We start from the raw sequence: 16,061 nt of genomic DNA on the forward strand, positions 1-16,061 counted from the left end.
AAACAAATGCCACTAAATTGTTCACTTTAAAATGGGGAATTTTGTAATGTGAATTTCACCTCAATTTTTTAAAAAAAGAATGTTACTTAGAAATAAGAAGGTGGGCCGGGTGTGGTGGCTCACGCCTGTAATCCCAGCACTTTGTGAGGCTGAGGCGGGCAGATCACGAGGTCAGGAGTTCAAGACCATCCTAGCTAACACGGTAAAACCCCGTCTCTACTAAAAATACAAAAATTAGCTGGGCATGATGGTGGGTGCCTGTAGTCCCAACTACACGGGAGGCTGAGGCAGGAAAATGGCATTAACCCAGGAGGCGGAGCTTGCAGTAAGCTGAGATCACACCACTGCACTCCAGCCTGGGCAACACAGGGATACTGTAAGATGGACACCTACCACTTGAAAAGATGACTTTTCAAGGAAGAAAACAGTTGTTGGAGGAAACCTACAAATTCTAGGTGCTCACATGGATAGATGAGGACAAATAACGTGCATATGCTATTTCAACTGGGTCGATAGATGTTACAAAAAAAAAAAAATATGGAAACTTTTTTTTGAGACGGAGTCTCACTGTCACCCAGGCTGGAGTGCAGTGATGCCATCTCAGCTCACTGCAACTTCCACCTCCTGGGTTATAGGCGCCTGCCACTATGCCCAGCTTACTTCTGTATTTTTAGTAATGACAGGGTTTCACCATGTTGGCCAGGCTAGTCTTGAACTCCTGACCTCAGGTGATTCACCCACCTCAGCCTCCTAAAGTGCTGGGATTACAGGCGTGAGCCACCACGTGCAGCCCTTTTTCTGAATTCTGAAGGATCGTGGCTCTGTAAACAAACACCAGCCAGACATGCAGCTTAAACACATAAGTCTTATAACTTTGAACCACTCCCTAGGGTTGTCTGAGATTTTAGTCATTCAAGCAGCAATACCCATGTACCCCATTAGGTTAAGAATTAAATTAAAACACAATACCAAAACAAGTAAATCTTACTTTAACCCACCCAAATATTTTCAAAGGCCAGGAACCCAAGCCCATTTCAAATATTCTTCCTAAACCCCCAACGCTCCAGACAAACTGTGCCTGTTTACTGTCCCCTAGATTCCTTCTTCATCTTTAACCCTCACTGCAAGATCCAATGTCTCTCCATATCAGATTCCCCTCCCTCCAGTGACACTTTTATGTATTAGGTTGGTGCAAAAGTAATTGTGGTTTTTGCATCAAAGTAATGGCAAAAACCGCAATTACTTTTGCCCATATTACTATTTCTGATGCTACCAGTGGTTAACATCTGCCAGGGATCTATCTGTCTTTAACATTAAATGTATCAAAAAAAACTTAGAAACATTTTTGCCATGACACCAAAACAAACACAAAGGCATTATTTCCTAGTGTCTTCCAGTTCTCCATATTTAAGGCAACCACCTATGAGGTTATAAGCTGCTCAACTGGTTTAAGGGGCCAACGAAGGGATGTGATGTACACTATATTACTGCTCCCTGGAATCCTAACATCAATCACCTAAAACACTTCCCCATCAAACAAGATCAACACATATGAACCACTGATATATACACATTTTTCTTCTAGGAAAATACATATAGAACATGCTTTTAGTTAAACAATCATTTTATTGCTTGAGTACACAGACAAATTTATGCGACCAGGGCAGAGGCTGTAGATGATTCACTGAAAAAGAAAAAAGGGGAAAGAAAGAAAATCAGGATTAATACCGGTCCCTCCATATTCATTAACGGATAATCTCCCCACTAATGGTGCTATTCTCAAACAGTTAATAAATCCAAACTATATAAAGTGCACCAAACTACTGAATACCTGAACCAACTCATTGCGTTGAAGCACAATGAATGAAGATGCTCACTCAGACATCCAAGGAAGAACTGGCTAACAAAAGGAAAAACCTTTCTGGTGGAAACTGCGAATGTCTGGCGATCAATCATCACAGTGAGCAATTCATGCGAAAATTAATTCACACTCCTGGGAGTAGAGGTACGAAAGGAAAATGTACCTACTAAAGACAAGCAGCCACACCCATTTGATTACGTGCTGCCTGTGGCTGCTTTCCCACTACCAGGCCAGAGCTCAAAGAGCAGTTAACCAAATAGCCCCCAAGGCCGAACATATTCACTACTAGGACTTTTACTATTGGCTGACTCCTATGCTTGATAACAACAACAACAACAACAACAACAACAACAACAACAACAACAAAAGAGTTGACACTTACTATTTCCAATTGGGAGGGAGGACTCGCTTGGTCTTATAATATCGAGCCAAACGGTGAATCCGGCTCTCTATCAGAATCAGACGGAATTTAGCATCCTTATCCTAAAAATATAATTTGGTGCAATTCAAGAAAACCACCCAAAATGACTGAACATTATCAAACATTAATAAGACAATGTAGAGCTACTATGCACTTTCTCTAATGAAAATCTCTTTGGGTAGAATTTGAACTTCAAAGCAACACTACACTAGTTTGTGTACTAAGCCACCTTGGATAATTCAAACCAGATGCATGTACAAGCAGTCCTATTTAGCACCAGATTTTGTTTATTAGCTTACCTTTCTGTTCCTCTCAAGATGCTTTCGAACAGCAACTGCTTTCTTAATTAAATGGTAGAGATCTTCAGGAAGATCAGGAGCAAGTCCCTTAGACTTAAGAATTCTTAAGATTTTATTGCCTGTCACAAAACGTACTTGTGCAACACCATGTGAATCTCTCAGGATCACACCTGAAAAGGGAATCATGTTTTAACTTTCAACACGAAACACTAACTGGATGATGTCGAGGCTCAGAAATCAGGGCATAGTTTCCTATCTGTAAGCTGGAGGTATATCCTTTATACATCACAGAAACCAACATGGGAATGCACATAAAGCTCACTCAGACATCCAAGGAAGGTTTACCCAAGACTAAGGAAAACCCTTCTGGTGGAAACTGAGAATGCTGGAAAACTATCATCACAGTGAGTTTGCTGGAATAAAGATGACCAAAGGAATTGAGATTCCACAGCTAACATTTATTGAGAACTCTGGTTATTCTTCTAAAAACTTTACACGTTATTTCTTTTAAACCTCTAATGAGTTCTGATTACTTACAATCTATGACACATTTTCTTTTGGTGTGTCATACCTCCAATTAGACTACAAGCTCCAGGAGTACAGATATTTTGCATCCCCCTTCCCCCTTTTAAGAGGTGGGATCATCAGGTGCTGTGGCTTACGCCTTTAATCCCAGCATTTTGGGAGGCCCAGGCGGTGGATCACCTGAAGTCAGGTGTCTGAGACCAGCCTGGCCAACATGGTGAAACCCCGTCTCTTGGTGGTGCTGCCTGTAGTCCCAGCTACTCTGGAGGCAGAGGCAGGAGAACTGGTTGCATGAACCCAGGAGGCAGAGGTTGCAGTGAGCCGAGATCGTGCCACTGCACTCCAGCCTGGGCGACAGAGTGAGAATCTGTCTCAAACAAAAACAAAAACACACAAATTCGCCAGGCCTGGTGGCGGGTGCCTGTAATCCCACCTATTCGGGAGGCTGAGGCAGGAGAATCGCTTGAATCCAGGAGGTGGAGGTTGCAATGAGCTGAGATCGCGCCACTGCACTCCAGGCTGGCAGACAAGAGCAAGACTCTGTCTCAAAAAAAAAAAAAAAAAAAGAGGTGGCGCCTCTCTGTCACCCAGGAGTGCAGTGGCTTCATCATAGCTCACTGCAGCCTAGGACTTCTGGGCTCAAGTGATCCTCCCACCTTTGCACCTGTATCTGGGAATATAGGCACACTGCGGCTGGCTTTTTGGGCGGGGGAGTAGGAGGCTAGTATATTCTCAGGCCCCAGAACCATGTTCAGCACACAGAAGGCAAACATTTGCTGAATGAAACCACTTGCACGAAGTCACACGCAACTGAGATTCAAACCACACCTAACTGTGAAGAACTGTATCAGGCACTCTGCTTTGCCAATTCCAACTCCTCCACTTGAGAGCTGTGTGATTTGGGGCTGGTTAGTATCCAGCTGCACTGTGCCTCTGGATCCTCAACTGTAAACTGGGGGGAAAGCCACGAAGATTTATTTCAAAGTATTGTGGTCAGAATTAAACGAGATCAGTACATGTAAAGTGCTTACAATGATGCCTGTAGTACGGTGCCGAGACCATAGTTTTTGCGATTTTTAAAATAACTTTACCACCTACTAGATCCTACAAGTCACACGAGGACAGGCGAAAGAGGCTACACAAACACTCACCGATTTGTGAAGGAGTCAGGCCCTTCTTGGCCAGTTTGTAAATCTGCTCCTTCACGTCGTCAGATGTCAACTTCAACCACTGTTATGGAATAGAAAGCAGCCTTAGGATGAGAACCCAGGAATGGCGCCTAAGCACTGCGCCCTCTCCACCCGCAAAACCGCGCTCCTCATACACGCCAAGTTCCTCACCCCGGCGTCGCTTCACCCGAGACAAATGCCACCCCTCTCCCCGGATTCTCCCCTGTCCCAGCGCGCTACTTACAGTGGGGACGCTGCGTCGATAGGGCAAAGCCGACTGGGACAGGCCCTTCCTGGGGAGAGAAGCAGTCTCTAAGTGAGGTGGCGGCTCGTGCCTGAGCAGCCCAGAACATCATCCCCTCGGCCCGCTGCCCACACTCCCTCTCTTCCTCCCACACCCGCCCAGCAATCCGGTTCGATGCCCCGAGCTCACCCGGGAGCATGCATGCGACCCATGATGGCGGCGGTCAGACAGCGAAAGGAGAGCGAGGGCGGAAACGCCGCAGGAAGCCACCCAACACGCAGGAAGTGACCTCACACGTCCACGCTTCCTCGCACGCAGGAGGCGGAGCTACGCTGCGGAGTCACCGCCGTCTGTGTGACTACATCTCCCGAAATGCATTTCAGCGTCGCAAGCGATTCGTCAATCGGCCGGGCCTCATCCCGGCATGCATCGGTCTTTGATCAGCCTTGTAGCCAGAGCGGGAATTTGAGGCTGACGGCAGCTTGCGTTGAAATTCCCTACTTCGGACTCCGAGATCATAAAGATTCGAATGCTGCGCTGGGGGTGGGCATGGAGCAGGTAGGGCTAGAAGAATCAGCCATACACAGGTGTTTGCTCATTCACCAGTGCCTGGCTTTGCCCTGGAACTAGATACCTCAGAGTCGGCCCTGCGCCTAATAAGATAACAGATACAATAGCATGTGATGAGGACCACACGGGAAGCCATGGCTGCGGCTACCGTCCAGCCGGCGCTTCCATTTCTCATTTCTAAATCCTACTCTTACCTGTCACGGGAGAGTCACTGACGGTGAAGAAACGGTCTAAGGAGTTGAACCAGGTCCCTGCGGATGCCTGCCGCCCTCCGCACTCGAATTCCCCTGCGCAGGGCTTTGGGGCGCTGGACTCTCCGGGGAGAAGGGTTAGGCAGAGGCTTACGGAGCCGTGTTCCCAAGTGAGACAGTTGGTGGGCAGGGAAGAGCCTTGGGAGCAAGATTGCAAAGGCCAAGAGGATGAGGGATAAAATGAGGCATTTGAATTTCCTGGGAAAAAGGAACCGTCAAGGAAATAGTTTTTTTTTTTTTTTGAGACGGAGTTTCGCTCTTGACTCCCAGGCTGGAGTGCAATGGCGCGATCTCGGCTCGCCATAACCTCCGCCTCCCGGTTTCAAGCGATTCTCCTGTCTCAGCCTCCTGAGTAGCTGGGATCACAGGCATGCGCCACCACGCTCAGCTAATTTTTTATTTTTAGTAGAGATGGGTTTTTCCATGTTAGTCAGGCTGGCCTTGAACTCCCGACCTCAGGTGATCCGCCCGCCTCGGCCTTCCAAAGTGCTGGGATTACAGGCGTGAGCCACCGCGCCTGGCCGGAACGCGCCTGGCCGGAAGAAGCTCTTTTAAGACAGACCTAGCCTGGGCAACATGGCAAAACCCCGTCTCGATAAATACGAAAAATTAGCTGGGCGTGCTGGCTGGTGCCTTTGGTTCGTTCCAGCTACGAAGGAGGCTGAGGCTGGAGAATCGCTGGAGCCGGGAAGGAGATTTCGGTGAGCCGAGATAGCACCACGGCGCGCCAACCTGGGCAACAGAGCAACACTGTCTAAAAAAAAAAAGGAAAGAAAAAGACTGACTCAGTGCCGATACACAACCATGCGTTGAAAGAATGGGCAAATGAAGCAGCTTTTAAAAATTTTTGAATGTTTAAATTTTTTTTATAAGCATAGCTCTAGGAAGGAGGGAGGTCAGTGAAATCAAACTGTCGACAAGTTTAAAGTAACTGGCGAGACATTGGGAAACTAGATACTGAAGCATCCACTCTTTTAACCCGTCACTATTTGAAATAAAGTTATCAGGGATAGCCGCGCGCGGTGGCTCACGCCTGTAATCCCAGCACTTTGGGAGGCGGAAGCGAGCGGATCCCGAGATCAAGAGATCTAGACCATCCTGGCTAACACGGTGAAACCCAGTCTCTACTAAAAATACAAAAAATTAGCCGGGCGTGGTGGCGGGCGCCTGTAGTCCCAGCCACTCGCGTGAACCCGGGAGGCGGAGCTTGGTGTGAGCTGAGATCCGGCCACTGCACTCCAGCCTGGGCGACAGAGCGCGACTCCGTCTGAAAAAGGAAAAAAAAAAAAAAAGTAATCAGGGATAAAGAGAGAAACCCTTTATAAAAACAAAGGGGTCAATTCTCCAAGAAAACAACACCCCCCCAAAAGAAAAGCCATAATCTATCACTATTTGATTAATAACTTTTCCCAAACCATTAGGAATTTTAGTCAAATTGGGTACCTATTCGGGTAATGTTTTTTTTCCTAGCAAAGTTTATCAGTAGCCAATATTACGTTTTTAGTTCAGATATGGAATAGGTATCTCAAATTTAATATGACTCCAGTTCCCAAACCTTGCCCCTTTGTTTCAGTTAAACACGATCCTGTTTGCTCAAACTTAATACAAACCTAGGTGTCTCCATTTTTCTGTGATTTCCCTCTGTCATCCCTGGAATTTGAGAACAGCTTGGCCAACCTAGTGAAACCCCGTCTCTACTAAAAATACAAAAATTAGTCAGGCGTGGTGGCCCATGCCTGTAATCCCAGCTACTTGGGAGGCTGAGGCAGATAATTGCTTGAACCCAGGAGGGTGGAGGTTGCGGTGAGCTGAGATGGCGCCACTCCACTCCAGCCTGGGCGTGACCCACCGCGCCGGGCCTTATGATTCTATTTTTATGAAATGTCTAGAGACGGAGTGTCATCATTTTTGCCAGGGTGGTCTCAAACTCCTGACCTCAGGTGATCCACCCACCTCGGCCTCCCAAAGTGCTGGGATTACAGGTGTGAGCCACCGCGCCCGAACTTTTTTTTTTTTTTTAAAGGAACAGGGTTCTCACTATTTTGCTCAGGCTGGCCTTGAACTCCTGGGCTGATGCAGCCCTCCAGCCTCAACCTTCCAAAGTGCCGGGATTATAGGCAGGAGCCACTGCCCAGCTTCCTAAGCATGTTTTCAGGGTTCATTCATGTTGTAGCATGTATCAGTACTTTTTTCCTTTTTATGACTGAATAAAAGTCCATCGTATGGACTTTTATTTTGAGACGATCAAGCGATTCTTCTGCCTCAACCTCCAGAGTAGCTGGGATTACAGGCATGTGCCACCACGCCCAGCTAATTTTGTATTTTTAGTAGAGACGGGGTTTCTCCATGTTGGTCAGGCTGGTCTTGAACTTCTGACCTCAGGTGATCCGCCCGCCTTGGCCTCCCAAAGTGCTGGCATTACAGGCATGAGCCACCACGCCTGGCCCTTTGCCCATTTTAATTTTTTCTTGCTCTGTCAGTCATCCAGGCTGGAGTGCAGTGGCATGATCTTGGCTCACTGCAACCTCTGCCTTCTGGATTCAAGCAATCCTCGTGCTTCAGCCTCCTCAATAGCTGGGATCACAGGAGCGTGCCACCACACCTGGCTAATTTTTGTGTGTGGTTTTTTTAGTAGAGTCAGGGTTTCGCCATGTTGGCCAGACTGGTCTTGAACTCCTGACCTCAGGTGATCCACCCGCCTCAGCCTCCCAGAGTGCTGGGATTACAGGGGTGAACCACCATGCCTGGTCCTTTGCCCATTTTTAAATTGAACTGTCTTTTTGTTGTTAAGTTGTAAGAATTCTTTGTATATATCTGATTCCTTTTATTAGATACACCATTGGGAAATATTTTTTCCCATTCTACGGGTTGTCTTTTATTTCCTTAATAGTTTCCTTTGATGGCCGGGCGCGGTGGCTCAAGCCTGTAATCCCAGCACTTTGGGAGGCCGAGACGGGCAGATCACACGGTCAGGAGATCGAGACCATCCTGACTAACCCGGTGAAACCCCGTCTCTACTAAAAAATACAAAAAACTAGCCAGGCGAGGTGGCGGGCGCCTGTAGTCCCAGCTACTCGGGAGGCTGAGGCAGGAGAATGGCGTAAACCCGGGAGGCGGAGCTTGCAGTGAGCTGAGGTCCGGCCACTGCACTCCAGCCTGGGCAACAGAGCGAGACTCCGTCTCAAAAAAAAAAAAAAAGTTTCCTTTGATGCACAAAAGTTAATTTTGATGAAGTCCCAATTAATTTTTTTCTTTTGTGGCTCATGCTTTTAGTGTCACATCTAAGAATCATCAGATAAAGGTCATAAAGATGCATGTACACCCAGGTTTTTGTTTTCTTCTAAGAGTTTTATAGTTTTGGCTTTTTTCCCCCCCAGAGACAAGGTCTCGCTCCGTCCCCCATGCTGGAGTGCATTGATGCTATCTGGCTCACTGCAGCCTCGAACTCTTGGGCTCAAGGGATCCTCCCACCTTGACCTCCCAAAGTACTGGGATTGCAGGTGTGAGCCACTGTGCCCAACCAGTTTTAGCTCTTATATTTAGGTCTTTGATCCATTTGAGTTAATTTTTATATATGGTGTAAGAGTCCTACTCATGCTTTTGCATGTGGTTATCCAGTTGTCCCAGCACCACTTATTGGAGAAATCTTTTCTTTTTATAAATGGTCGAAGAAACCCACAACTTTTTTTCTTTGAGTGGTCTTGACAGTGTTGTGTGTGTCTTTCCTGGATCGTGATTCAAACAAATAAAAAGAACCAAATACTGATTATTGAAATGAAAAAATACAAGAATTGGCTGGACATGATGGCTCACACCTGTAATACCAACACTTTGGGAAGCCAAGGTGGGCAGATTGCTTGAGCCCAGGTATTTGAGAGTTTGAGACCAGCCTGGGCAACATGGTGAAACCCCATTTCTACAAAAAATACAAAAATTAGCCAGGCATGGTGGCATGTGCCTGTAGTCCCAGCTGTTTCAGAGGCTGAAGTGAGAGGATCATTTGAACCCAGGGAGGTTGAGGCTGCAGTGACCCATGATTGTGCCACTGCACTCTAACCTGGGCAACAGATTGAGACCCCGTCTCAAAAAAAGAAAAAGAAAAATACAACAACCAAAATTTAAAACCTAACGGATAAACAGTTGGAAGTAGTGAATTAAAAAATAAGTCAGGGCCGGTCATAGTGGCTCATGCCTGTAATCCCAGCACTTTGGGAGGCCGAGGTGGGTGGATCACAAGGTCAGGAGTTCGAGACCAGCCTGGCCAACATGGTGAAACCCTGCCTCTACTAAAAATACAAAAATTAGCCAGGCGTGGTGGTGCATGTCTGTAATCCCAGCTACTCGGGAGGCCGAGGCAGATAAATTGCTTGAACCCAGGAGGTGGAGGTTGCAGTGAGTGGAGATCGTGCCACTTCACTCCAGCCTGGGCATCAGAGTGAGAAAATAATAAAATTATTTATTTTTTTATAATAAATAATTATAAATAAAATGTCTCAAAAATAAATAAGTAAAAAATAAGTCAGAAAAAATTGAGAATGCAGGGACAAAAAAAAAAAAAAAAGACAAGAAGAGAAGACATGGAATAAGAGTGGAAATGTCTATTATACATTATGCATTTAATCAGAGTTCCAAAAGGTGGCAGACAAAACGTTTGAAACGATAATGGCTAGCAAGTATTCAGAAGTGAAGAAAGCTACTGATCCAGTTTTTTTTTTTTTTTTTTTTTTTGAGATAGAGTCTCGCTTTGTTGCTCAGGCTGGAGTGCAATGGCGCAGTCTCAGCTTACTGCAACCTCTGCCTCCCGGGTTCAAGCGATTCTCCTGCCTCAGCCCCCCAAGTAGCTGGGACTACAGGTGCGTGCCACCACACCCAGCTGATTTTCGTATTTTTAGTAGAGATGGGGTTCAGTATGTTGGCCAGTCTGGTCTTGAACTCCTGATTTCACGATCTGCCTGCCCTCAGCCTCCCAAAGTGCTGGGATTACAGGCGTGAATCACCGCGCGTGGCTTTTTGTTGTTGTTGGAGACGGAGTCTCATTCTGTCGCCCAGGCTGGAATGCAGTGGCATGATCTCGGCTCACTGCCACCTCTGCTTCCCAGGTTCAAACAATTCTCCATCCTCAGCTTTCTGAGTAGCTGGGATTACAGGCAGGTGCCTGGTTAATTTTTTAGTAGAGATGGGGGTTTCACCATATTGGCCAGGTTGGTCTGGAACTCCTGGCCTCGTGATCCGCCCGCCTTGGCCTCCCAAAGTGCTGCGATTATAGGGGTGAGCCACTGTGCCCAGCCCTGATCCACAGTTTTAAGAATCTTAAATAGGATAAATTCAAAGATACCCATACCTAGGAACATCTTAGTTAATACAGATGGAACAAGGTTAGCCCGAAGGTAGTAACTGTTGAAGCTGTGTGATGGATTCACTCATGGAGTTCATTAGGCTGTTATCTAATTTTGTAAATGATTAAAGATTTGCATAATGAAGTTTTTCAAAAGAGTAAGGATGAAATAAAGATCCTTTTTTTCTGACAGAAACTGTTACCCCCAAAGCTGGCTGTAATTGAGTTATTGCTCTTCATTGGTCTATGGGCCCTTTCACATGTCATCTTAGGGTCAGAGAACCACAGCTTCACACTTATCATTACAGGATGAAGGTACTGCTGCTGCAGGACTACTTAGTATCTTAAGTAAAGTACCAAAGGCCAGGGACTATACTCACAGAAGCATTTCCCTTCTGAGAAACAGTGATGGGACTGTATAAAAGTGGTCGCAATCCAGACCTTCAAAGAGTAACACTCAGGCAGGATGCGGTGGCTCCCGCCTGTAAGCCCAGCATTTTGGGAGGCCGAGGTGGGCGGATCACTTGAGGTCAGGAATTCGAGACCAGCCTGGAAAATATGGCAAAACCCTATCTCTACTAAAAATACAAAAATTTCCCGGGCTTCGTTGCGCATGTCTGTAGTTCCAGCTACTCAGGAGGCTGAGGCAGGAGAATTGCTTTGACTCAAGAGATGGAGCGTGCAGTGAGCTGAGATGTTGCCACTGCACTCCAGGCATGGGAGACAGAGTGAGACTCTGTCTCAAGAAAAAAAAAAAAAAAGTAACAGAAGTCAGAATCTCTATTTGAACATTTTTAGGGGCAACTGACAGGTTAGTTCTGAAATTGAGGATTATTAAACCTAATAAACTCCTGGGTGAGATGGAAAGAACATCAAGATTGAGCTCATAGCAAAGTCTGGAACCAAAAATGTTACTATATACTGTCAACAAGGAAAGAAATGATAGCAGAGTTCTTTTATTCCAGAAATATTTTAATACAATCGTAGTACAGTTATGAAGTCACATTCAATCCACTGAATATATTCAGGGTATTAATAAAAATATTATACATCTTTATTCACTACCTTAATATAAGTATTTGGTTCTTACAGATGAGACTAATTACCATATTCATTCATATATGCACTGCTACTCAAACAACATGGAAATAAATTTATGGATTATAATAGTGGGGGTTCAGTCCTTTTTGATCTGAAGTCTAAGTTTCAAAAGTGAATGTTTTCTTTTTTAAATGCCACAATATTTGAATTCTAGAAATAGACAACTAATTTAAGGCAAGATATTGAAACTTTTATACAACTTTAATTTGAAAAAAGAAATCAAAGATCATACATGCCTTAACATTTAGATATCTATAGATTCATATAACGGCAGTAATAAAAATATCAGTGCAAGTTCTACAATGGGTTCCTCAGTAGAGAAAATAATAGGTTCTTTGAGTGAACCATTATCTTCAAATCCCAAAACACTGGCAAGAAGAAATAATTCTTCTGATGCAGGACAACATGTAGCATAATTATTTTTAGTCAATAAAGGTGAGTATAAAATATTGTGATTATACATAAAAATTAGTGTCTTGGCCAGTTTGTTAAACTTTTGTTTTTCAGATTTACTTTAATGTCAGCTTTTAAAAAATGCTTAAAAATCGAACTAATTTAAAATTGATTGATAGTAGTAGTGCAAAGAGGCTCCCCTCTTTTTTTATTTTTTGGTATGGGCTGAAGATTAGCATTTCATAAAGAAATAAACTGCATGTAAAATGTATATGCGTTTGAATGAGTAAAGAAGGCACAAAATGAGTTAAATTAAGAGAAAACATTACCACTTATTCTGAACTCTTAACTGTACAGTATTATAATATATACTTTTAGATATGAATCCAGATTTCTTATAATAGAAGTGACAGGACTTTTTTAGCTCTATTATTTGTGCTAAAAGACACTGTCACAATAGACTGCAAAAAGGCAGTACATGTTGAGTCTAATTAACGATGACCTCTACCAAGACAGTTTTTGTTTGTTTTTAAATTACAGTGGCTAAGTGATAACTGGTGGAATGGAATTAGGTCTCAAAAGCTTAAGTGAAAATTACTAGCACATTTGCATTTGCAAAGGTACTTACACACTTTGAGGAAATGTTAATCTGTGGAAAAAGCAAATGGTGGTGCTTTGATCTGCATATTAATTAACTTATTAAATAGACAACACATTTTAACATAAAAAAAAGACATTCATATACCATACTCATGGGTTTAACTACATATGGACCATTAGTGTTAGGCACCAAAAATTTCAAGTTTTTCCCCCACCCTGTCCCACTGATATATTATCAACTTTTCTATTTCTTCCCTGTAGGTATCACCATTTACATTAAACATTTGTGCAGTTCATAAAAATTCTGTTCTGGGCAACTGAATTGGCGATTGTCCTTTTTCTCTTGGTATTCTTTATTGCATATTTTGTCAGTTTTCTCACAGCAACCTGACTGGTACAATTTCTATTACCATTTTTAAAGTATCTGAATTTCTACTCTAACCATGAGCATTATTATTATATATATGTATATATCCAAATTAACAAAATTGTGTCTGAAATTAGTAACTAATAAAAATAAATCTTACTGTTTTTTCTTTTTTTTTAAGACGGAGTTTCGCTCTTGTCACCCAGGCTGAAGTGCAGTGGTGTGATCTCGGCTCACCGCAACCTCCGCCTCCTGAGTTCAAGCTATTCTCCTGCTTCAGCCCTCCGAGTAGCTGGGATTACAGTTGCCCGCCACCACCCACGCCTGGCTAATTTTTGTGTGGAGACGGGGTTTCGCCACGTTGGCCAGGCTGGTCTCAAACTCCTGACCTCAGGTGATCCGCCCACCTTGGCCTCCCAAAATGTTGGGATTACAGGCATGAGCCACCGTGCCCAGCTGAATCTTATTCTTACTGGTTACTGTAGAATAATTTCAATCCTGTCTCTTATGATTCTGAATCCTATTATATAAAGGAAAATAACTTTTCACGTGAATGTAAAATGTTTACACATGTAAGTAAGACAGTTTACAAGACAAACTGGTCTACATAAACAAAGGTCTATATTAAAGTTAAATCTGGACCCTAGAATTCTTGTCATGGGCCTCTTGTGAAGAGTCTGCCCTACTCAGGAATGGGCACATGGGTTAACAATTTTCACTTATTTACTGAGGGAGTGGAGTATAGATGTAGGGAGGTGAAATTACCACTCCTGGGAATAAATGTAGGATTTTAATGGAATGATGGAATTTATTGTACAATCACATTGGTGAGTCTTATTCAGGTATTCGGCTACAAAAACGTAAATGGCGTAACCATTTAAATAACTAATTCATACATCAGAAGTAAAGGATATTTTGTGGGAAAAACATTAGTACATGTACATAATTTCTTGTCTTTAGTAAGCGGAAAGTGAGTGAAACCTATGTACTAATTATTTATCAAACCAGGAAAAAAATCAGAAATGAAGTGCCAGGGAAGCATATAAAGTTAAGGCACCATTATTTACAACATCAGTGATTGGCACTTATTCTGAAAAAGGCTTTAAAGACATGAATAAAAAGCAGTATTATGTTTTTCCCTACTTCTATAAACTACTTAGTAGTTCTTAACATAGCTATCTATTATTTGTGCTTTGTTTTTCAGCTCCATGTATAGCAGCTGGATTTTATGGTAACATCCTGCATTTTTCCTTTACTTTGGTGTTTGTGAACATTACACAGTGGTAAAGGCTATAAAAGGTGCATAACAGGAAAACACATATGCTCTGTCTCCTTATAGAAAACAATGCAAAATACGTGGCTGAAATGACATAGTACTGTCTCAAAGTCTTTTTCAGGGATTAGTATATATTAAGTTTAGGGTTTGTAGCATTCTGTATAATGACTTTAAAACAGCAATGGCTTCCAAAAATTCAAAAAGGTTAGTTATGTGACTGTTGGTCCAACAGATGTGTTGAAATGCAGCAAGTATATTTAACTTTATAAGTTCTGTCCAAGTATAAAAGTACTATACAAAATTAACAAGTGTGTGTGTGTCTGTGTGTGTGTGCATGTATGCATGCACGTTTATAACTGTTCTTGCTTCCAAAGCTCAGACATTCACTAGTTTACAAGTATGTTGCTGCAGTCAGCTGATACCATTTAACCGTCTCTTTGCTCAAGTTGAAATCTTTCAAAGGCAGGGTTACTCCACCCAAGAAAAAATTTTCCCGCAGAGATTCTGCACTGAGTACACTTAGTTGAAGTTCTCGCTGTCTTAGGGTTTCTTTGCTATATCCACTGTATACAAGCTACAACAAAGGAAAAAAGAAACAGTAAATCACAAATTAAAGTTTGTTAGGTTTCTTGGAACATTTCAAGTGAAAACATGTGACAGTATTAGCCAAAGAGTGACCATAATTTTGTAGAGATGGAATTTCATCATGTTGCCCGGGCTGGTCTCAAACTCCTGAGCTCAAGTGATGCACCCACCTCGGCCTCCCAAACTGCTAGAATTACAGGCAGGAGCCACTGCGCCTGGCCTTAAAATGTTTTAAAATTTAAAATCTGAAAACAATGGACACAGAGAGGGGAACAACACACACTGGGGCCTGCTGGAGGATGGGATGGGGGGAAGGAAAGCATTAGGAAAAATAGCTAATGCATGCTGGGCTTAGTACCTAGGTGATGGGTTGACAGGTGTGCAAACCACGATGGTACATTTAACTATGTAACAAACCTGCATATCCTGCTCACGTACCTCAGAACTTAAAAATGAAAAAAAAAAAAAAAAAAAAACTTAGAGAAATGATTTTAACTTACCATTTCATTGAATGTCGGATTCCTCGTTTTTCGTGAAATTTTGGTTTTACGTTTGGATGTTTTGTGGTTATCTGGAAGTAGGTATGTTTTGACATACGGATTTGGGTCAGCTCCATCTTCAGTAACCTAAAAAGAAAAGCAGTCCCTTAATAGTAATGCTTCCTACCAAGGTAAGGGTTTCCTCTATAACCATCATTCTTTGTAATCACTCACAAGATCTTTGATATGCATCACCATGATGAAAAGAGTACCATTTCGGTAAGAGATGGATAATTTCACAGCTCCTCCTATTTGGCCTGCAGTAGGACTGAAGGAACCTGCATCTGAAAATACAAATATTTTCATCTTTATTTATCTGTTGTAGTGGTTCAAGCTGCAGTAAAAGGATTTTGCTGTATTTTCAAGACTGTCACATGTAGGGCAGACAGAAGGGAGGGGAAAAAGGAGTAAACAACCTGGGAGGTCATTGATTTATACTTCTTTAGTAATCACATCTATTAGGAAAGTTATATTTATTCAGAAATAGACTGGCTTAGAAAGAATACTCTCCTCCCATTCTCAGAC

At 43.2% G+C, this 16,061-nt stretch overlaps 2 protein-coding genes and 2 non-coding genes across 4 annotated transcripts in view; all 4 read right to left on the bottom strand.

The window, feature by feature from the left end:
* Positions 1-1,606: 1,606 nt before the first annotated feature.
* Positions 1,607-4,855, bottom strand: RPS13 (ribosomal protein S13). The gene is made up of 6 exons (XM_010363287.2): positions 4,709-4,855; positions 4,520-4,568; positions 4,258-4,336; positions 2,582-2,751; positions 2,244-2,344; positions 1,607-1,684 (listed from the first exon to the last, which is right to left on the bottom strand). The coding sequence occupies exons 1-6, from the start codon at positions 4,729-4,731 to the stop codon at positions 1,651-1,653; spliced, it is 456 nt and encodes a 151-aa protein (XP_010361589.1). The 5' UTR covers positions 4,732-4,855; the 3' UTR covers positions 1,607-1,650.
* LOC115893829 lies at positions 1,874-1,964 on the bottom strand. Its single transcript, XR_004053862.1, has one exon. It is a non-coding gene; the product is annotated as a small nucleolar RNA SNORD14 (small nucleolar RNA).
* Positions 2,900-2,989, bottom strand: LOC115893830. The gene has a single exon (XR_004053863.1). It is a non-coding gene; the product is annotated as a small nucleolar RNA SNORD14 (small nucleolar RNA).
* Positions 4,856-11,629: 6,774 nt separating the features above from the next.
* PIK3C2A (phosphatidylinositol-4-phosphate 3-kinase catalytic subunit type 2 alpha) overlaps positions 11,630-16,061 on the bottom strand; it is a 123,867-nt gene continuing 119,435 nt past the window's right edge. Inside the window, exons 31-33 of the mRNA XM_030917962.1 lie at positions 15,711-15,820; positions 15,498-15,623; positions 11,630-14,986 (exon numbers count right to left, since the gene is read on the bottom strand). Of these exons, the coding sequence (XP_030773822.1) occupies positions 14,804-14,986; positions 15,498-15,623; positions 15,711-15,820 (419 nt within the window). The 3' untranslated portion in view covers positions 11,630-14,803. The remainder of the gene's footprint in view (positions 14,987-15,497; positions 15,624-15,710; positions 15,821-16,061) is intronic.

Source organism: Rhinopithecus roxellana, chromosome 15 (genome assembly GCF_007565055.1).
Source record: "Rhinopithecus roxellana isolate Shanxi Qingling chromosome 15, ASM756505v1, whole genome shotgun sequence".
Classification (NCBI taxonomy): Eukaryota; Metazoa; Chordata; class Mammalia; order Primates; family Cercopithecidae; genus Rhinopithecus; species Rhinopithecus roxellana.

Excerpts from the sequence above, each read along its gene's own strand:
- RPS13 (XM_010363287.2), bottom strand. The coding sequence starts at position 4,731 with ATGGGTCGCATGCATGCTCCCGG. Across the intron at positions 4,337-4,519 it reads ATCGACGCAGCGTCCCCACT|TGGTTGAAGTTGACATCTGA; the intron begins GTAAGTAGCGCG and ends ATTCCATAACAG. Across the intron at positions 2,345-2,581 it reads ATCTTGAGAGGAACAGAAAG|GATAAGGATGCTAAATTCCG; the intron begins GTAAGCTAATAA and ends TTATATTTTTAG.